General features: G+C 42.4%; 1 protein-coding gene across 5 annotated transcripts in view; it reads left to right on the top strand.

Annotated features, from left to right (window-relative positions):
* AGBL1 (AGBL carboxypeptidase 1) overlaps positions 1-22458 on the top strand; it is a 273234-nt gene that overhangs the window by 85906 nt on the left and 164870 nt on the right. For all 5 annotated transcript variants that reach the window (XM_074549224.1, XM_074549221.1, XM_074549222.1 and 2 more), the window contains one exon: positions 17546-17726. In XM_074549224.1, coding sequence (XP_074405325.1) covers positions 17546-17726 — 181 coding nt within the window. The remainder of the gene's footprint in view (positions 1-17545; positions 17727-22458) is intronic.

Genomic DNA, 22458 nt, shown 5'->3' on the forward strand with positions numbered 1-22458 from the left:
AAACAGCACAGCCACTGCCCACGGACCCTCAGGTCTCACATGTATGCCAAACGGGGAACAATCCACCTCCCCAGAGCTGTCTGGCTGCTGACTGCTTCCTGTGGGAAGGTCTGGTAGGCTTTTATAATAACAACTCCACACTGGTATGTCATATAAGAAGAAAGAGTCATTGCTGCTGTTGGTGATAATCTCAGGAGGGAAACCAAGAACTGAAGAAAGCCCCTGCTCTTTGGGGGCTCCCCCATTAGGTGGCATTTCTACTGAATGGGAACAGAAGATGTTATCTCTGACAGACTGTTTTTGTAGCTTTCTAGGTACTTAATGTGGACCAAATTGCAATCTTATGCAGAAAGTGTCCACCAACATTACATTTCCTTCAAGTATTCCATTTACAGACCTGTTCTGCTTTTTCCTTTCATCAGTTCTCTATCTCTTCTCTTTATTTGTGATTATAGTTAAAAGTGAACAGATTTTACTGTGTATAGAAGTTGATTGAGATGATTATGGAACACTGGAGAAAAACATTTTTTCTTTAGGCTTGCATCTGCAATAATGAGGTTTGTGTCTTTGTATTTTTTTTGATTTGAAGATTTTCTCCTAATTTGCAGGGCTGCCAGGCAGAGGTGCTGATTTCTCTCTCACTTTGTACCAAACACTTTGTTTTTGGTGACAGGAAGAGTCAGCTGTTGTGAAAACTGTTATCCTGTTTTAATGCAGCAGTGAAGAAAGGCTGAATAAAATTGTCATGTGTTCTACAGTGCTAAATAATTACAGAATTGAGAATATGTGGTTTTTTCCACTTGAATAGACAGTTTCTCAAGTTTCTGAAGCCAAAGCAAAGCTGTCCAGTTATGCAACACTGATGGTCTGTGCTGAAATTTTTCTCAAGATTGCCTTTCAATTTCAAACATCTCTTCTACTTTTTCTTTCTGATATCCCAGTCACAACAGCGTTGGCAGCTCCTTGCAAAAAGAGCAGACAAATTTCTGCAAAACTATGCTCCTGTGTGAGTTATCCAGCTTGCTGCCATAAAGATGGAAGCTGGTTGAATGGAATATGAGATTTGTGAGACAGACACATGGTTGTCTGCAGGCTGAGGCCCGTATTTTTCATGATGTATCAAATGCTCTTTGAATCCCAGCGTTTGGTGGAGCCGACTCTGCCAGCACAGCTTTGACACTGTGGTCAGCCTTCTGTGAGCTTGGCAAAATACTTATTAATATATTGAATTCCAGTAGTCAAGGCAGCAAGGAATGGACGGAAAACACTGAACGAGGATGCTGAAACTGGGCTTTGAAGCATAGACAATCACAGTGTTTTTAGCAAACAGTAAATATTAGGGTAATCTCTCATTCTGTCCCACCCTCTGCCTAATGCAGCATGATGGCAGAATAAGAACCTTAAACGAGATTATTTGTAGTGTTCTTCATTCAGCTGCCATGTTCTGCATTTTTTAAATATAAAATTCCTTCTGAAATTTGGAAATTTTTTCTAAGCCGTCCTCTGTGTAGGGGATAGAGCAGAAAATTCTGTAGCATGTTTTTCAGCACTTGTTCAGCTGCCTTTCCTTCTTTGATTTAGAACAGTCTTATTTCTGCCCCAAGAGATATATAACCTTTATAACATTTGCATGTCCTTTCTAGAGAAAAAAAAATCTGATTAAAGGCAGAACTTTCTGGAACATAAGTTATCAATATCTTCGTGGTTGGTATGGACTTGGGCTTGAACATCAAGAGTTGGACCTGATGATCCTCGTGGGTCCCTTCCAACCCAAGATATTCTATGATTCTCTCAGTACAGCTTAAGGCTGGCAATCCTCCAGACTTCCAAAACACAACAGCCTTTTCTGATACACTAATGAATTAAACATCTTGAAAATCTAAATTAGCATATCTTAGTCATAATTGTTTTATTTCTTGATTGGTTTGTCAAGAGCCTCAGAAGGGTCTTCTCACAGGAGTGTGGTACTACTTGTATTTTTGCTACAAGGCATTGAAAATTATCAATGAAACTGAAAATGGTTTGGTTGTATGTAATTCTTATATTGCTTTGGAAATTTATAGGCAGCTGCTTGGAATATGCCTGTCTTCCAACACCCCAGGACCAGCTCTCATTGCAGTTGACCTGCAAGCTTCTACAGGAGTGCTATGTTGCCCGAATTCTTGCCTTAAAAGAAGGGCAAAAAAAAAAAAAAATCTTCTCTCCTTAGGTGGAAATAGTTTGTGAGAAGCCTGCAGGTGTTGTGTTTCCAATGGCCAATCAAGGTATTGAAACACAGCCCAGCAGAGCCCCCAGGCAGCTCTTTCTCCCTAAAATGGTGAACAAGCATTAAACTGCTACTGGGTTTCTATTATTAGCTCCAAATTATGGCCAAAAAAAACCCCAAATCACCATGTTTCTGTGAGTGGCACATTTCCCATGCCTGGCCATAAATTTTAGTCCTGTGGGGCGTGTGCTGAAAGGTCACTGTGGTACTGTGTAAGTCAGCCAGAGAAGCTTTTGAATTGAGGTAAATCTCTCCTCAGTGTAGCAGAGATGGGCTGTGAGAGGCAGGACATAATTTTAGGGTCAGACTGTCACTGGAGATTGTCCTTGGTTCCTTCATCTGGCCACAATATTGCCCAGCTGGTCAGGTGTCATATTACACAGGGTGGCTGTTTTTGCTCAAATCAGAAGGTCTGGAGCACCTGGTGATGTGTGAAGTGGGTTGTTCTTGAAGGCAGTTGGGTTTGGACACCTGTGTTAAATAAAGCAGGTGTTTCTGGTCAGTAGTGATGAAGGTGTGGATAGTGGGGCAGTCTGTGAACCACTCTTGCTCCTTGAATGAAAAGGTGAGTAAGAAGCTCCTCAGATTCAAGCCTTCTATAAGGTAGGAAATTATAATTTTCTAGCAGTAGAAATGTGACCAGTTGTTCTCCTTTCTGTTTGGTTGTACCTCCTCATTGGTAACTGCTAGGCAAGCTGTGATCAGAGAGCTGGGAGCAGGACAGCTGGCAGGGTGGCCTTGTGGAAGAGTAATGTGTGGCTGGAAATCCTAGGGGGTGTAGCACATGCACCAGCTGCTGTCAGACCCACACAACCACTCCTGCCATCTCAGAGAGCAGTTATTGTTTCTGGTTCAACATTTTTCTGTTCCAGAAAAGCTGTGCTGGTACACAGATTGAGGTTGATACACATTTCTGATGCCTGACGATCTTGTGGGAACAAAACTATTTTGGATGGCAAGATTGGGCAGGGTTGGCAAAAAATGGGGTCTGCCACTCTTCTAGCAAACCCTTGCTTTCAGTTTGGGAGCTCAGCTTGGGGACAGTTTGTCAAGTCTTGCACAGTTTGTGTTAAAAGAACTGCTAGGCTGTGACAGAACCCAGAGTGTGTCCTGCTAACAGGGAACTCTGCTACTCTGAGGTAGATTTTTCATGCTCCTATGACTCTTGAATTTCTCACTCTAACAATAGGCTTCAGCTTGCACAGGCAAACCCTTCCTCAACACCCAGAGCTAACAGACTGTTGGGAAACAGTGTGGGTGGCGTTGTAACTTTCATGTTGCTTTCACCGTTATCCTTCTAAACTGGGAATTTACTTGGTGCTTTCAAATCTTGGCTGGCTGGTTTGGAGAGACTGTCTACTGCGCCTGACTTGAAAATAGAAAAGTCATTCAGCTGATACCTCAAGGCTTTGAAAACTTTCTGGAAAACAACAATCTAATTTCTGGATTTAATGTTCCAAGCTATGCATTTCTGTCTGATAAAGGCTGACCTAGCTAGCCGTGCATTACGAATGCCTGGAGTTGTTTGGATTGTGTGGAACAGCTTTAGTGCATGTTTGCCAGAGCTGCAAGCAGATAGTTTGTTCAGCTACTCTGCCCACATCCATGTGAGGGGCTCCACACTCTTGTGAAATGTGGCAAACACTATTTCTATGTGCTGATCTTAATCAAATTTTATTCTATGTGCTGATTTTAATATTAATCTATCCAAGAGTGTTACTGAGTGAGGAGGCAGATTTGTAATACATGGTGTGCATTTGTTTTTCTCCTGGTTTTGTATCTGGAATTCTGAACACCTGCTATTTCTAATTCCCACCTGTAAGTTGATTTTGCTGGGAGGGTCTGTGCAGATTTCTGCCTGACCTGTTTAACTGAGTTTAATTTCTGTAATTGGAGAATGAGATCCAGTCCTGTGTGACTGATGCAGCCAATCTCATCCCAGTAAAATAACCAGCAATATGTTGAAAGTAGTAGTTTGCAGATGCCACAGGCTGCTACTACTTGTTGCCTATAACTGACAGATTCTAGAAACAAGCATTTGTGATTAATGGGCTGCAATTATACAGAAATACTGAAATGAATTGGGGCTAAAAATACCCCATAATGATTTTTAAAAGGCCATTCTGTTAATGAGAGGATTTGTCCATCTCTACATCAAAAAGAAACTTGTTAGCTCTCTGAGCTTGCCCACCTGTTTCTAATGCAGAAATAGAAATAAAAACCAAGTGGGGACAGCTGCTCTGCTCAGACTGCAAATGTGCTGATAAGATCAACGAGCTGACGAGTGACATGGTAGATACTGCAAAGTGCACCAGTGTTCCCAGACAGCTAAACTTGGACTTCTGTATCTTTTCAGGGCACTTATTTTGTGGCTCTAACACTTAGAAAATGATATCTATCAAATCACCAATGCACTTAGAATTTAATTTGCTCTATCAGTTGTAATTGTTGGGCATCTTAGCTGTGGGGGGAAAAAGAAAGTTATTTTCCTTGACACTTGGCAATTCTTTTTTAAAAGCTTTTATTCTTTTTTTTTTATTGAATTTGTTTAACAAACTCTTTTGAAAATATTTCTAGCTTAGCCTGGGTGCTTTGAAATAGTGAGGTTAAATTAAATATGTTGAAGTTTTTTATTAAAACATGATGAGGGCATGAGGTGACGAGTAAATGAAGAAGTCAGAATGGGGTTGGAGAAATGTCTTGGCCCACAGATAAGGAAGGACTTCTGGACAACTTAGGAACTTTATTTTTTTATTTTACTTTTTTAAGAACCAACATTCTGTTTTAGTTCCTTATTCTTCCCTTATCACCTTCCTATAATCTTTTGCTTTTTCCCCTAGTCTGAAAACATGACATGATAATGATGGATAAAGAAATACCATAGCACTCTGCAAATGTCTGTGCATACTTAATAATTTTGGGAAGGATGGGTGGGTTCCAGAATGAAGATGACAGCTGATCTTGATATAGGACAAATAACATGACTGAGAGAGGGCTCTATTGATTATGTCTAAGTACCCAATTCAATTCATTTTCATAGCTAATGAAAAGAGGAGGAAGTGATTTGAAGTAATGGATTATGTAGAAAATCACTTCTAGGGTGAATGTGGATGGCACAGAACTCTTTAACTGGAGTTGGGAAACAGCTGTTGAGCTTCCAGCTCTGACTAATTTGTATTTTATCCTTGATCAACTTACTTGATTTTTCTGTAAATCCTTACCTTCATAACTTGGAACACACTTGAAACATGTAATCTTCTATGAAGTCTATGAAGTGCTTCAAGAGAAGATGAGGGAGATGGAATTTATTATCACTGGCATCAGAGTGACTTTGACAGGTCTCCCAGAGGATGTTTAGGTCCCATGGTGAGCACCTAACAGAAGGCTGTAACTAGTGATTGAAGTAGAGATGAAGAAAATAAGTAGATGGATGGGAGGACAGAAAGTCCTTAAATTCCGTGCTGATCAGGCTGTGCCTGCTGGAAATAAAAATGCAGAGAGGCTTTTATTGTAAAAATGAGGCTGTAGTGGATAATGCAGCAGAAACTATCTCTGGCTTAATTTTTTTTCCTTTGTGCTTGCTGTGCTGAGGAATTTCTCAAAAAATTTCTGAAAAAAAAAAATTAATTTTTTTCTTGAAGTCCTATAGCCATGTGCAAAAGGTGCAGCCAGAGCTGAGGTCATTCCTTTCCTGTCCTGAGTAGCAGCGGACAGTGCAGGCTGTAACAACATTAGTGTCTCGTCTGCTTTGTTACTTTGCAGTGTTCAGGTCACCCTCACAACTTGGGAATTGTTATTGTGAGCAGTAGGGAAGTGCATTTAGCAGAGCAGGCGTTGAAGGCCATTTTTAAGCTCAGCCCTGTAAATCCTGGCCTCTGGCAGGCCAAGCTGTTTAGCTGTGTTTTATGAATCAGGTCATACCGTGCCTGCCACAGCTTCCAGATGCCAAGCTCCTTCTGTGACAGTTCTGTCAAGCGTTTTGAAAGGGCACAAAAACAACAGCCAGAGGGTCACCATGAGGCACAGCTCAGCTCGTGGGAATTGTGCTTCAAAAAGAGATACTGGCCAGAGGCTGAAAGAGCAAGCAAGAGACAGATGAAGGCCTCTGGGCATGTCATTAAGGGCTGTGGTGTCCCCATTATCCCTATTCTCCCCATTTTTAGCCATTACTAACTATTGAATGAGCAATAAACACGTAGTTAGGTACTTATAGTCTCTGTGCTGGCAAAGGTGATGGCCCTGCCAGCTATGGAGAATGCTGTCAATAGACTTGAAACAGCTCATCACTGATGGCATGCTCCTTAATTTCATATCCTAGATCATACCCTTTAAATCGCAACACTTCCAGGATCATCCTTCTTGCTTATCAAAAGTCTCCCCCACCAGCTAAGGCATCACTTACCACACAGACATCATGGCCATGACCTTGTTTTCCAGCCTGTCAAAATGTAATGTGAAATTAGGCTCAGCCCTGATAAAATGGATGCTTGCACAAAGAGTAATGCTCCCCACGAGGCCATATAACCTGCATCAAATATAATTTAATAAGCAGAAATCAAAATATGTCAAATTTAAACGTGCAGGTAATGCATGCAACCCCTAAAATGAATTTGGATTATAGGCAGACAGTGAGACTGAATGGTCAGTTTCTTCATCCATGAGGGAATCACGCTAAGTAATACAGAGGAAGGAAATCATTCAAGGAGATCCTTTGATTTTGAGAGTTGATGGGAGTGTTAGGTGGCAGGGGAAGGTTATTTTCTTATGTAAGGTGTGTTTCATTAGCTGCAGTTAGAAAACATCAGTTAGAAGTCTCTTCATATTTTGAAAACAAGGTATTAACATAAGAAGCTTTGTTAGATACAGCAAGAAGATAAATCATTGTTGCAATGCTAGCCATTAGCTTGTCATGACCATGATTTACAGGGATTTTCTTCTATATAAATAAGTGTTTCTTTTAAAAGCACTCAGAGTTTACAGAGCAGGAGATGAAGTGGCTGTGAATGCTCTGCAATATAATGGTTTTGATATGAGTGTTTCTTATGGCACGTTGAGAGAGGAGCTCATGCTATGGATTTTACAGGCTGTATAGAGAGAATCAGCTATAAGTGGCAGGATTCTGGGGCAGGGTCAGTTGGAAAAGTTCAAAGTTCTGCTGTGGAAGTGTTGGGGTGAAAGTGCAGGAAGGCATTGGGATTGAGGGAACATCACAATTACCAGCTTTATGAAGTCAGTCTGTGCACTGTACATCAGAAATTCAAACGGATTAGGAACTATCAATTGTGCTCTTAAATTATTTGCCTGAAAGAACCTTCTGGAGAATGCTTTTAAAATAAATTTAATATCACTTAGGAAACTATGAAGAACTAAAAGCTCTCCTGTGTGAAAGCTCCCACTTTTGCAGGGATACATGGAGTGCCAAGGAAGGACATCTCATCTTCCACTTCTGTTTCTTCTGAGGATGCCAGGACTGTTCTGCAGCCTGACTCCTTTATTCATGAGAACCTTTTTCTGTGCTTTGTAGCAACTTGTGGGGATAAAAAGAACCTTTTTCCTCACCCTAACCTCCCTACCATCTTATTTCCTCAAACAGATGACTCTTCCTAACTTGAACTCTGCTCCCTGCAGTGATTGAGGCAGGAAGACATCATCCATTAGCCATTATTTTGCTGGCATCTGAAGAGAAGAACTCACTGACCTGAGACAGGGACTGCTTAGTGTGCCTTTCCACAGACTGTTTGAAATTTCTGCATGTTATCTGCTTTATGCAGTGGCAAATTTTGTTCCACCTAGTTTTGTCAAGTACTCCGGGGCTCAGATTGTGCCATGTGAGCCTGATTCCTTATTCATCTTTTGGATATCTCAATAGAAGAACTGCTTGGAAAAAAACACAGTATGAACTTGGTTGGGAACTTCAGGGTTCATCTGTGCTGTTTCAAAACTTATGTTCTGCTCATGGTCTGTCACACAACACTTCATTCAGTCTTGGAGATGGAACATGGTGCTGCTTATATCATGATACAAGATCTTGGGGCCAGCATCAGTTTTGCTCTTTTGATGATCTGACTGAAAGACCTTTTACATTGACCCCTTATTTGTGTTCTTTTGCTCAGGTATTTGGGGAGTTCATCTGAGACCTTGCCATGAAGACAAGAATCATTATTCAAAATTTGGAGACAGTTTAACCTCATTGATCTTTTGTTTGTGGAAAGCAAGAATTTCCTTTGGGATCAGCTATGGACAGTGCAGTTCCAAGATTTAGGATAGACTTAGACAGCAGTAATGTAAAAGTCAATTTAGTGATGCCACAAATGAGGTCAGACCTGCAGAAGGTCCTTTACTGCGAAGCTGTTGACATAGTGAAGTGGTAGAAGGTCTTTTGTAGACTTTCTGTTTATTTCCTCCTTCTTCTGAGTTTTTTATATTTAAGAAAACACACAATTTAAAATTCTTACTGTTTGCTTACTCCAGGAGAAATACAAAATTATATTATTTTTAAGAAACATTCCCTACTTGACTGATTCTGGAGCAATGAGCAATAAATATCAAATCAAGTGAAGACCAAGAATTTAATTTTTGCCATCAGAGGCAATCTGTGATGCTTTTTATCTTAACAAAAAATGATATTTCATCAATTTGACAACAAGAGGCTCTGATTGTACTTTCTTTTAATATATTTTTGCTACTTTCAAGTCATTCCCTGAGGAGAACTTCAAGTCAGGGAGAGATGGATCTGTGCCACTTAAAAGCACAACACATATTTAAGAATAAACATTACTTTATGCTGTAGGTGGTAATAGGTGGGTTTTAAATATGTACTGCATAAAGAGTAAAGAGCTTTTTTAGAATAAACTATAGAGTTTGTCTTCTGTAGAGCAGAACAGCTTGAAGTACTACACAACTTAAATTTTGTTGAACTGTTAAACTTGGCTGTTATTTCCAGCAGTGAAAAAAAAACCACTGGCAGGTGTTTCTCATGCCCATTTTAGGGCTCACAGGCAGGTTCTAAGTTCATCTCAGAATGGGCAAAATACTGAGATCATCACCCAATTTTTTATCATTTCTTTCATGCTTGGATTTCCCAGAAGGAGAAATTAGCAAAACTTGGGCTTCTTAACTGGATCCATTGAAGTTAGCAAAGAAAACAAATTCCTGTTGGGTTATTTCTGTCCCCAGCCACTTCAGGATTGTTGTATACAAAATGACTTGTGCTCTGGGCAATGTGATTTTAATGTTAACTTCCACCTCTCCACAGGGGAGACTTTTTAGAGTAACTCTCTGATATTCAGCCTAAATGTTCCTTAGTGGAGTTTCATGCCATTAACCCCGGATTCACCCGGGTTTGGCTCTCTGAGCAGTTCCTCCTGCTCTGGGAGCCATGGCAGTGAAGGGCACGGGGTGTTGTGCTGGGGGTAAAGGCTGTGCCCCCCCACAGGCAGGAGATGGGGGCTGAGGCATTACTCACTGGGTGTGAAAGCCATTTATTTATTCCTGCAGCGTGTTCCGGGGGCGTCCCCTCTGCCAGCAGCTCCTGCTCCATCTGCTGCCCTTAAATTCCACATAGAAGCAGTTAGTGCCATGCACAGAGCAGGGGACAAGGCCAGAGGGCAGCTCATGCCTCAGAGTTCACAGCTCAGTGATGCTCTGCCCTGTAGGTGCAAAGGCAGCTTGATCCCTGTAGGGATCAGATATTCAGAAGCCTCTCTGGCAGGGGATCTTACCAGAAAGAGCAGTTGTTGCTCTTGCAGTGTTGAAATGTGCCTTGCAAATGGCAAAGATGAGCTGTGAGTGAGCAGTGGGTATGTAGAATAAAATGTAAAAGCAAGGGGTGAAAATATTGCTGGTTCGGAGCTGAAGCCTTATTAAAGTCCTGTCTGTCCTATTTGGGCAAATTCTTTCTAAAGTATCCAATGTCACCAAAATCCCATTAAACTGTCACATAAATTATCAGGGTTTCCTTTTTCCATCACTGTGGATTACCCAGGGAGATATTTTTATGACAATGGAAGCTTTTTCAGTCTGCTCCTCCTGCCTGATTTCATTTCAGATGAAATCCTTCTCTCGGAAAAGAGCCCGTGGATTTTATAGCTCCATGGATCTCTGCACTCTGCCTGTTACAGCAGCTGTCCTTCAGGTCTCTGTGCACTCATCTCCTGCCTTCACCTTCTTTTAGGCATGGGACAGTTTAGGGCAATGTTCTAGTTCTTCTCTCAGTTCAGCTCTTTTGTCTTTGTGCAAAAACCCCAGAAGGTGAAAGTCACATATATGCCGAACTTGAAAATACTGCTTTTTACTGCTTGCCAGGTCTCAGAAGCCTTGCATCTCTGCAAGACAGTCTACATTTCTCCCATGCTGACTGAAAAACACATGGATTGATGGCCTGGCCATGGCAGTACAAAATACTTGAGTATCTGAAATTGCCTGCTGCCACAGAACAAATTAAAGCCATAATGTGTGTGTTATAGAGGCAGGGGGTGATAGATCCTTGCCTGCCTTCTGACAGATAATCTGGAGCTCCCTACTTCAGCTACCTAGATCATGTGCTGGACCTCATCTTAGTGAGTGCTCACACCTTGCAAGGCATACATAAGCAGAAGCTGAGAAATGGTAATATTAAGGGCAATAGAGAGGCTTTGGAAGATCAGTACTAATGAGAGAAATCCCAGAAATTATATTACTCTATTACTCCAATTTTGAAGTGGCAAGACTGTCACTAAACGAGCAGGTAAGACAGAATTTTCCATAAATAATTCTGTTCTGTATGTGCAAAGAAGCCCTAATGATGTCAAAATACGATGATGAAATATTTCTGAAATTGCTGATTAGCCACTAATTAGTGGCTAATGGTTAACATGGCTTGACATGGCTAACACTAAGTAGTAAAGCAGACACCTTGCATCAAAGAGAACACAGGAGGTGGCAGAGTGGACTGGAATAGTAATTCCAGCAGAACACAGCGCTAGTTCCAGAGGAATAAGGGCAACCATGGACAAGTTTCTAAAGCAGCTATTATGATTTATGTGGCTGCAGGCCTCTGCTGGCGCTGTTTTGGGTACTGTGGAGGAGGCACAGGACTTTATGAGCAAGGAGCCATCAGGAGGGAGGGCCAACACTCAGGTCACCACAGGTTGGCTTAGCTGATAGTAACTTGTGTTTCTCTTTATGCAGCCTAGTCCCAGTGGACAGTGAGGACAAGTGATTGCAATCTTTTTATAGCAGCCTTTTGCAATTTAAAGGTTCTTTCTCCTTCCTCTCGGTTCACCTTTCCTTTCCGTGTCTGAAACCCGTTTTCTCCAATTTTTCAGCCTAAGACTTCTAAACATTTGATGATTTTCAATGACCTCTTCAGTTTTCATCAGGTTATTTTAAACCTGTGGTGGGCAGCAGTGGGCACAGCATTGCAGCTATTTGGTTTTGCTCACTGTGTTGAGCAGAGGGAAGTAGCAGAGTGTTCCCTGCCTGGTGTGGATCCCATGACAGCTGCCATTTTTCCAACTGCTTTACATTACTATCTCATCTGCTGTAATCCCCTGATCCTTCTTAGCAGAACTTTTTCCTAGCGATCCTCCGTGTTGGTGTGATGCCCTGGAAATGTGGCTGAGGGGAGCAGAGATGGATGGCAGCACTGAGCACAGGTCTGGGAGATGCATCCAGGCAAAGGAATTCCTCTGCTAGCCCTAGGAGGAGATAAATGCAGGTTACTTGCTTGACAGCAGCTTAATAAAGTGCTGCATGGTTTCTTTTTTGAAGTTTGATGATATCTGAGCAGCTCAGAGGGTGTGCAGAGTGACACTGGAAATGCCAATGAATGCTGAGTGGGTGTACCCAGGACTGGAAATGTCTGCTAGACTATTGCAGGTGCATTAGTGGGAATGGGGATGCTCCTTATAATCTGAGGCAGTTTGCAAAGGGTTACAGTAGGCTTTCCATGGGTGTAAGTCCTGTAAAATAAGCTGCAGTTGTTCCCCAGCTTTCCCCAAGAGGAATTCTTGGATTTGAGCTGGAATTAGTTAATGTGGGTTTCCTTTGCCTTCAGTCATACTGAAGGTGCTGCTAAATAATGATGGTGGCTCCTGCTGCTTTAAGAGCTTGGGGCTTTGGAAACTTCCCCAAAACAGCCTTGACAACTTGCTTACCAATTTCCTGGAGTTCAAACCCAGCGTTAGTGGGAGGTCAAGCTGAGGCTGAGCAGTCTGTGCTCATATTCAGCTCCTGATCATCTCTGATTCAGAGGTGAATGAATTCATAAAGCATGTACACAAAAGAAGGTTGCCAAGCAACTTGGAGGCTGAAACTCTCCCATCAAGCTATGAAGGTAGGGAACAGGCAGCTGAGATGATTTGTTATGTTCACTTCTTTGCCATAGGTAACAGTAATAATACATATAATACAGAAATATTTAAGAAAGGAATAGCTCATTGATAATTCTGGAAAACAACAGCTGATCCTGCTAGACTGTGTTTTGCCTCTGTATTAAGATGTGTCTGCTTTTGGAGCATCTAGCCAAAAACAGGCACAGCAAGGAGACGGCAATCTGGTGTAGGGGGAGATGGGCAGGGAAGAATTATTCTGTCTTAAGGCAACTGAAAGTCTGACAACTGGTGGAAAAGTTTTAGGAGAGGAGAAAATATCTGACACAGATTCTGCCTCAGATCAGGCTCATTGTTTTCTGTGATCTCAGTATTTGATGTTTTTTACAAATATAGTTTAGTATATTCATTATACATCACCATATCCCCTCTTCTCTCTGGCTTTGCATAACTCTGCAGCCTTGGGCATGTCAGGAGGATCCAGGATATGAAGCAGCTGGGACACGCATGGAAGAGCTATGTGATGGTCCTCCTGTTTACCCATCATTTACTCACAGAACAGCCCGTAGTGGGAACAGCTAATTAAGTTGGAAGGAAAAGTTTTGCTTTCTTGGTTTTTCTCTACAATATCCTGGGGTAAACTTGGCCCTTTGATCTGTGTAATGCTCGTGGTAGGCATGCTGTACTTAGACATAATGCAGAAAAACAAGCCTGTGTCCTAATGGCCCTGGGCTTGTGCAAAGGAAAGAGAAGTTTGCAGAGGCACAGCCAGAAAGTTCCAGCCCAAGACCCAGATCTAGACTGAATTTTTTTCACATGCTGTGTACATAATTCCCTTTGACTCCTTAAAAAATCCTAGCCTTGCATCATTTAATGCCCTGTCCTTTTACAAATGGCATGGCTCAAACCTCAGCTTGAAATAATTTAGAGCAGCAGCCCAGGTCAGGGCATCTGGAGCTGCTTTTCATTTCCTTTCTGTGCTCCCCTTGATGAGGGACACTGCTGTGTTAATGGGGTTTTGTTCTTTCCTTTCAGGCTTCTCTTTCCCCAGTTGATGTCACGATTAGTGACATCAAAGTCACCTCTTAGTGAACCCTGGTGATGACATGACTGGAGGAGGACCCTTAGAGGCAGGAGATTAAGCAACAAGCTAGCACTACTGGAAGAACAAAAGTCTGGAAGAACAAAGCTCTCATTTTCATTCATATATACACAATCAAAAATGAGTGAAGAGAAGGAGGGATGGGAATTAGGTGATGCATTAGTAAAATTATCATTCAAAGGTTCTTTGCTCGAAGTTTTGCAAGAGGAATCAGTGGTTCTTTAATCTCCCACCTTGGGTATTGTTGATGCCATGTTATATTCTGGGCATGTTGAAATGTAGCACGGTGTAAAGAGACATGATTTGTTGGATAAGGCTTTATGTAGCACAAAAAGGCTCCTCTGCTTTCCCTTTTTATTATTTACATTCCCAGAGAAAGTTATGTGTCATGTGGGCTCTGCAGAGATAAATGGCCAACCTGAGCCAGAGCAGCTTTCTCTGAACCTGGAAAGGAGCAGCCTAGGTGTTGGCCTGAGGATTCTGAAGACTTAAACTCAGTTCTGGTCCTGGGAAGAGATATTTGAGAGAACCTGAGGTTGTGAGTCCTTAAGAGAGGTTTAGCAGGGAAATTGTACCGTGGAGCTCTGAAAGAGCAGAGAGAGAAGGGCAGCTGGGCATCAGTATAAACCAGTAAGCTGGTCTGGTCAGGACTGTAGTTATGGGTGTGCTGCAAGTCAGGAATGAAGGGAATCAGCTGAACTGAGTGCAGAGACCTCCCCTGGTGCTGCCAGCTGAGTGTGGAGCATGGCTGGCCAGTGCTCTGTCCGCTCCTTTCATGAGCTCTGTTAATAGCAGTCAGCACAGTAATTCCAAAGTAACTGGATATGCTGTAAACCATAGGTTTGGGCCACTCCTGCTGTTTTCCAGGTGTTTCAAGAGTAGCAAGTTTTATGGCCATGTCATCAGCTCTTTGCTCTATTTGCTGCTTCATTAGTTTTCATGCTGGGAGCACTCTGGGGGAGCAGCATTTGGAGGTGGGATTTGGCTCCTGTGAAGGGAACAGACAGTTAACAAGCTCTGTGGTTTCCTTGCTTGTACAAACCTCCTTTATGACTCTCCTGTGGGTGGGATGTCAGAGCTGAGGATGTGCTTGGCAGGAGGGAATCTTTCAAAGGAAACTTTCAGTGGAATAGAGAGATTTCCTTGGCTGGACCTGCAGGCAATGGGGCCCTTCTGTTGTAACCCACAGGAGATCAGTGTAGGTGATCTCTGGTCTCTTTTCCTTCCCTCATGTTTCCCTGGGTTTAAGATCTGGAGACTCCAGGAGCTTTTCCACCACTGAGTCGGAGTAAGGCAAGCTTGACTTTGATGAGCCTTGAGAGAAACGGCATAAGTCAGATCTCTGCCAGCCCCATGCTATTGCAATTAGCAGAATTATGGCAAATTGTCCTGGGTTTCTGACATGAGAAAGCTGTTGCTTAGAGGTTTTTTTTCTTTTTCTTATTTTGACTGAGGAATGAACCTCTCATTTAAGAAACTGAACTCTGTATCAATATCCAGAAGGGGTAAGAGTTGTTAAAGCTGTATTCATCAATTGCAAAAGAGAGCACATTTTATTTTGCTCTGTGCTATTTACAGCTGTTGTCCATTACAAGTCCTCAGGAGCCTCATTCCCAGCTATAACTGCACAGCCCCATAAGTTTAGCTCAGCAATGAGCCTGCAAAACAGCACTAAATCATGGTGATGGGAGAAGGGAGAAAATGTTTGGAAATGGCAAAATGCAGCTGATGTCTTTGTGAAATCTGGCTTTTGTTTGTTGCTATTATAAGGCATTACTAAAGTAGATAGTAATGTACAATTAACTGGAAAAGAGGAGAAATAGTGTCTTCTAATTTTGGGGGAAAAATCAGAATGGCTGGTCCTGCAGGAGCTGAAGGAGTCTTTGACAATCCATAAGTGCCTAAGTTCATGTTGATGAAAATGTACCCAACCCCCCCAGTATGGTGAGGTGTGAGAATGACAAATATCTAATGTGTGGCTATTGAGAAACAGAGCCCCAGTTGCTTTACTGGACCAGAACATGATTGCTCTGTATGAGCTCTTTGAGCTGGGAGTGCAGTTCACTCTTCTAGTGCCCACCAACGGCTCAAGAGGGAAGTGTGGATGTGGGGTTATTTCCAAATCTGAGTGTGTCCCTGTATGATGTAAATAAATTGTGCTGTGAAGTATATATTGTGCAGAATATATAGCTAAGGAGACAAAATAATGCTTATTCCTTGTTTGAATGTGAAAAGAGAAAATTCACCTGTATTCCCAGCTGTGACGCAGCTTGGTCAGACAAACAGCTAAACATTCCTTTATTACCCTCTGTATTTTTGAGGATGGTGTTCTACCTCCCTGTTTTACTATGATGGATTAATGGTTTGTAACACATTTGGAAACTGAAGGATGGCTTTGGGAGCTAAGGACAGAGGCATGTAAGATGCTAATTCAGCATTTGTTTACAAGGGCGCTCAGCTGATGCCTTCGGTTCTGCATTCTGTCCTGTTGCCTCTCCCAGTCCATGAAGGGAACAGAGCCTGAGCTCTGACTGTCCTGATGGAGCAGGGCAAACCTGCCCTGGCATGGCTGTGATGCCCTGAGAGATAAAGCTTTCCACTGAATAAATCTGTCAGCTTGGCTTGTGATAGTGAATGCTCACAAAAGGATCGTTTGAAGACAGATAATTGCTTTCTCCTTTCCTTTTATTTTCTGTGCCTGGCAGGTGTCTCCTTCTGTCTTCTCCTGTTTCCTTGGCCCATCCCTGAAGTGTGCTCAGCACAGATGGGATCTTCAAAGAGTCTGCTGTCAAACTTGGTCTTTTCTAAGCATATGTATGCTGAGAGTTTTTGGAGGCTTGTACCCAGACCAAATGTGTTTAGTGGCTTTTTCACAGGAACAGCAAATAACAGATCTGATAACAAGGAAACTTTTGCTGTTAAGTTGCAAGTCTGTTTTGAAATAGCTTCAGTAGGGATTATCAGTGAACTGTTCAGTAAAAATTTAATTTACTATTTGGGGTTTTTTTAAAAAACAACCCCCCAAATCCCCTCCCCTACCTCAAACTGCCACAGCTTATGTTTCCTATGCATGAAAGTAGTGCCACAAACAGATGAATTCTTCTAGTTGCAACTTCTGAAAATCAGTCTTTCTAATCTGAGTGAGCATTTATTTTATATAAAACTGGAGAAGTCTTTCCACCAAAAGCAACAGCTTGCCTTAGCTATGTGCATTGTTATTTCTAGCTCTTGTTGTATTGTTATGAAATAATGGTTAGGTTTGTGTACTCAACCTCTGCAGCTCTGGTGAACATATTAGTGCATTTTCTTTAATTATACCAGTTTAGTTCAATTAATTATGATTTTGACCTTACAACACAAATTATTTCCAGAGATCAGGCTGTTTGCATGTCCTTGGAGCCCCTTATGGGTGGGCAAATCTGCTTAGATATTTAGAAAGTTCTGAATTGTTAATGGTGAAATACTGAAAGTGGAGCAGAACTTTAGACCATTAAATAACTTCTTGCTGCCTTTTCAACCTTAATGAAATTTGAGGGGATCAAATTTCAATAATTGCTAGAAAATATGGTAAAGCTTTTTGGAGGCAGTAACCTGCACCTGCAGAATGCTTTCTAATGGTACATGTAAATATCTAGAAGTTATCACAGAATAAAAAGGGAGATTAGCTCTGTGCTGGTTCTGAGGACCAAATCTGTGGTCAGTTTATAAATAGCACCTTGAGAAAATATCTGGAATGTCTAGGGATGTAATTTCCTTAGAATTCATTTTGGATTGTTATATAAATTCAAAATAAAATCCACTTGCAAATATCTTGTTCAAAGAAAAGCCCTGTTTATTTTTGGGGTGTTTTTGCTTTGCTTTTTGCAGGCAGCCGCCCTTACGTGTTCCTCACAGCCCGTGTTCACCCTGGGGAGAGCAACGCCAGCTGGGTGATGAAGGGCACCCTGGAGTTCCTGGTGAGCAGCGATCCCATTGCTGAGCTCCTCAGGAAGTGTTTCATCTTCAAGATTGTGCCCATGCTCAATCCTGATGGAGTCATCAATGGCAAGTGAGTTGTGACATGTGATTACCCTGGGGTTTGTCTGTGCACCCAGCAGATCTCATCTTCAATGTTTGTGCTGAGAATTCACTTTTTCCCTGTGTTTTATTCATCCTGTTATCAGTCCTGTATGGAAAATGTGACTCTGAGACATGGCCTGGTGTGCTGTCCTGCATTTGGGAGGTGCATGTGGCTCTGTGCTGTCTGTGGTCAGAATATCTCTCAGTTCCCTGGAAGGAGTGTTAGTGGTGCTGGAGAAACAGGACCTTTACTGACAAATGGAGCAGCAGGGCAGAACACAGCTGCAAAGCAGATATGCTTGGGAAAAACTGGCTGTAATTAATGCTTTGTATAACCTGGTGGGGGAGGATGAATAAGGATTCCTTAAATTTTCACAGAAATATTTCTGTATAGTGAACCTTCCTCCTTCTCCCACCTTCTTTTCAATCTTCCTTCCCACATGCTTCCTAAGAGATGCTGAATCTGATCTTGGAAAAATATTGATTCCTTTTTGCATTCTTTTCCTTATACCCTCCCTATCCACCCACACTAACTTCCCTCTCCCTGTACATGACTGGAAAAGGTACAACTCTGCTCCTAATATTTTGAGCTGAAATAAATACTGTTGTGTGAAACCTTGAAGAGGGCACTAAGCTAAGGTAGGCTTGTCTTTCCTGGAAAACAAATCTCCTCCTCTCTGTAGACAGTGGAATTTGTTAACTTTGGGTGTTTGTGGAATGGCAGTGAGTTAATAATTGTTGGTCCTGCCCAATGCAAGGGTAGGACATGATGACCACATCCCACCAGTGGCTGCTGTCTTGACCTGCTGATGGTGATGGGGTCTTGTAGGGTTTGCAACAACTGTCCCCCCTGGCTTATTGCAGAGGAGCACACAAATATCAAAGCAGAAAGATGGGCTTAAATAAGCACTGGAACACAACAAAGTGTAGAGGAATAACTTTTCTTAAGCTACAGTCCCACACCTGCTTTGGGGTTGGTGTGTGATGATTGGGTGTTTCAGGAACAGAAAAGCAAATCCTGAGCAACAACTGCATTGAGCTGGATTTAAAACTCAAATGAGTTTGGGGTGAGAGGCTCACCAGGGAGCACCTTGGGCTTTTCTGACAGTCTCTAGGCTGTGCAGTCACAGATTTTGGATTGATGTGCTCCCCAGGGCCCAGATGTGCCAGAAGTCTGAGAGCACTGTTCAGAATAGCTGGGTACTTCCCCAGGGTATTTGAGGCCTCTGTTGGCACCACATGCTTTCTTGATCCTCATAGACAGAAGGAACAAGAAAAACAATTGTGGCTCTCCCCTTTATTTTTTTCTTCTCATTACACTTAGTTAAACATCAGATGCAGGACTGGAGGGAATGGCTGACCTTTTCCTCCAGCTGTCAGGAACCAGCACAGCAGAGAAGAGACCTTCAGGAGGGAGAATGTGGCTCTTGGTGACACCTGAATGAAGGGTATTTGTCACACAGGAGATGTGTTTTGTGTTCCATGGTGCAGATGAGCTTGAACAATAGTTAAATCTGGTGATGAAGAAGAGTTTAGTAAACCTTCAGTGGATAGGACCAGGAGAACAGGAATTTGGCCACGTCTCCTTTATTGATCATGAAGCCTGGGGAGGGGAATAAAAAATTTCTTTATGCTTTAAATTAAATACATCTGTCTTGTGAATCCTCCTGTGGATTCTCTCTCCTCCCATATTCTTCTTGTTTCTTTATATGTACGCTTTATAGTAGCCATGGTTCCTCCTATATTAAATGAAATATTTTTGTTCAGGGGCTCAGGTTTACTGGTAGCACGTAAGAGTGAATGTGGGTTTGTAAGAGCTTGTGGGAGTGTGTAAGAGTTGGCATCATCTTCCTTTTCCTTTATCTGATTTTAATGTTTCCTTTTTATTTTCATCTGCTTCCCTTTTCTCACTCTTCCCTCCTGTTGAATCAAGGAGACTTTTCACTAAAAAGAACTTGTTGAATTTTGTAAAATAATGAACCAGTGAGTGGAGATGGGAGCTGGGGAGTCTTTTTTAGATGAAGGAAATTTATTGGAAGCCACATCATTTCTTCAAAGGCGTGGGGTAACCATAGTAGCAGCTAGGTAAGGAAATCCTGGTTTTTCTTTTGGAATGTAGCCATGGACTATTCTTTATCTGTTTTAAAAACATCTTGTTTTCTCTGGCACCTGCCCTCCCCCAGCACAGGCTTTGCATCTCCAGGGTAAGGCAGGTGAGGTGCTGGGATTTCTGTCTCTCCCTTGATGCTCCCTCCCCTTTAATTTACTCTGTTAGTTCCTTGTTTACTCAGGGGCTTTGTTCATTACCTCCTCAAGCCTATCAGAGAAAAGCTTCAGTTATTTGATAATTACTGACATAAAGAGAGAGAAATGCCCACTAAAATCCCTCCTAGAACAGCGTTCCTCTACACAGTCTCAAAAAGAGCAAAGGGAAAAGAAGGAGTGTGCTCCCACTTAACCTTTGGAGCCTTCTGTTTGGAAGGACGGTCTTAGGAGGGGGAGAAGCACCACATTTGTCTCTATACCCAAAGACGCTATTTGTATAAATAACCTTTTTCTCCCTTGTATTAATGCTTACTCTGCTGAATGAACACATTGTGTTCTCTGGGCAATAAGAGGCAGAAAGGATCAGGCATAGGGAAAAAAGCTAATGGCTGGTCTGAGGAGTCAGTTTATGATGCAGAACTGCATCCTTAAGGACTCAATCTCGAGGTGATGTCACACAAAGCTGTACGAGTGCAGACATCCCTCCTTCTCTTTATTGCTTCTCTGTGGTCAGAGGGTTGAAGGAGAAGTTTAGTTCTAAATTGGTGCCATGCACTCTGCAAACACACTCCAAAGGCTCTCCCCAGACTGGTTAATCTATGATGTGTTTGTTTCTCAAAGGACAGAGCAGAGATGTGAGAAGGCTGGGAAAAGAGTGGTTTTGAATTAATGGAGTTTCTCTCTAGGAGAGAGCAGCTACAGGAGTTGTGTGCTGCTCTTTGGCAGATGCTCTATGAGTCTGTCCTCATGTTTTCTTCAGAAGTTCCGCACCCAAATTGTCACCAGCTTGCCAAAAGTAGTTGGGTAGGCATATGTGGAAGGCAAAGCATACCTGGAAAAAAGAGCATTTTTAAATTGTGAAAGACTTAACCCTCATATACCCTGGCTGTGCTCTGAGATGCACATTGTGAGGAGGCAGGAGCAGTGCACTGGTGCTTTCCTTAAGACCTCAGAGGTAACAAAGATGCAAATTCTGTGACTATCTGTACTGGGATACTTGGTGGCTCTGGGATGTGCACATGAAGTGTGGGCTAATTTTCCTCAAGTGGAGCAGAAATTTTTACAGCTCTTTGCTGCTTTGGTGCCTCAGGTGTTGCTTCTGTTGCCTTTCACTGAGAGGGCAGTGATGGATTTGAGAGCTTAGGGTACCAAATGTGGCTACTGCCTGCACAGCACGAGATAAAATATGAGCTGCAGTATTTCTTAGCTCTCACTTCTGTGAATTGTTCCTTGGTGGAACGACCAGAAATGGTGTCTAGCCCTGCACCACACACTCGTCTGAGCTTCCTCTCTGCTGTGGGAGGTGCCCCAGTTTCATCCAAGGCCCTTATTGTGCTGTGCTGATGTGACAGCCCATCCTTGGCTCTCCTTCTGTGATAAACATCCCCCTGCAGACAGCTGCACCCCAGGACTCTCCCTTCTGACAGCACTTCCAGTGCAGGGTTGTTTATTCCTTCCTTTATCAGCCAGGGCTGCTGGGCCCCCTGAGTTATTAGCTCTATTCACTCATTGTCAGTGTTTCCTCCTTCGTAAATATGCCCCCATATGTCTCTGCTCCCAAGGAATATGCTTTCTTTTCTATTTACTGCTTTTCCCAGGCCCCCACCTCCTCATTGCTCTCTCCACCCAACGGCCCAATAACAGCCAAGGAGATAAATAAGCTCCATAACTCTTCCCAGCTATCATTTTTTGTTGTTGTTGTTGTTGTTGCCCTGCATGGTAATATATATAATAACAAGGAAACAAATCTTATTACTAAAGTAATTACAATAAATAAAAAGCTGAGAGGGGAGATGAAGGAAGGGTCTGTCAGGGGAGTGATTGCAGTAGGATTTTTTAAAATTTAATTTACTTGAGATGTTCTCTGCCACTTTGCTGATACCCTGCTGAGGGGGGCTGTGACTAATTAGCAGCCAGCTGTTGTTTTAACACCCTCACCTAATTTATAGTGTGCCTGAGCCTCTAAAACAAGAGCCTGTGTGTGATATCATTGTTTGTGGGACTCAGCACCAGCCTTGTGTCAGTAGTTGGCTTTATTGCTTGGTGCTTTTGTTTCTCAGGAGCTGTATAACTGAAATTTTGGGTGCTTTGCTGCAATTCCTTTTATCTTCAGCATATCTTGTGTGCTTTCAGGAGTTTGACCCAGAGAGTGAACACAATTTGCTGTTTATAACTGCTTGTCCCAGTGTCCACCCTAATAACTAAGCATCACAACTAAAAAGTGTGGTGTGGACAGGACCTAGGGTTTCTTTAAATTCTGGGCCCTCATTCTCCTGTTGGCAGGTAAATTTTAGTTTAAATTCTGAGGTCTCATTCTCCTGTTGGCAGGTTTCTCATGGAGGTACCATATTGTTCTTGCTAATAGAATGGAGATTGCAATATCATCCGTCTTCTAAATGGTCGTGAAATCTAATTAGTTAATGGCCATATTAAAACCTGGAAGGATCCAAGGCATT

Source organism: Zonotrichia albicollis, chromosome 11 (genome assembly GCF_047830755.1).
Source record: "Zonotrichia albicollis isolate bZonAlb1 chromosome 11, bZonAlb1.hap1, whole genome shotgun sequence".
Classification (NCBI taxonomy): domain Eukaryota; kingdom Metazoa; phylum Chordata; class Aves; order Passeriformes; family Passerellidae; genus Zonotrichia; species Zonotrichia albicollis.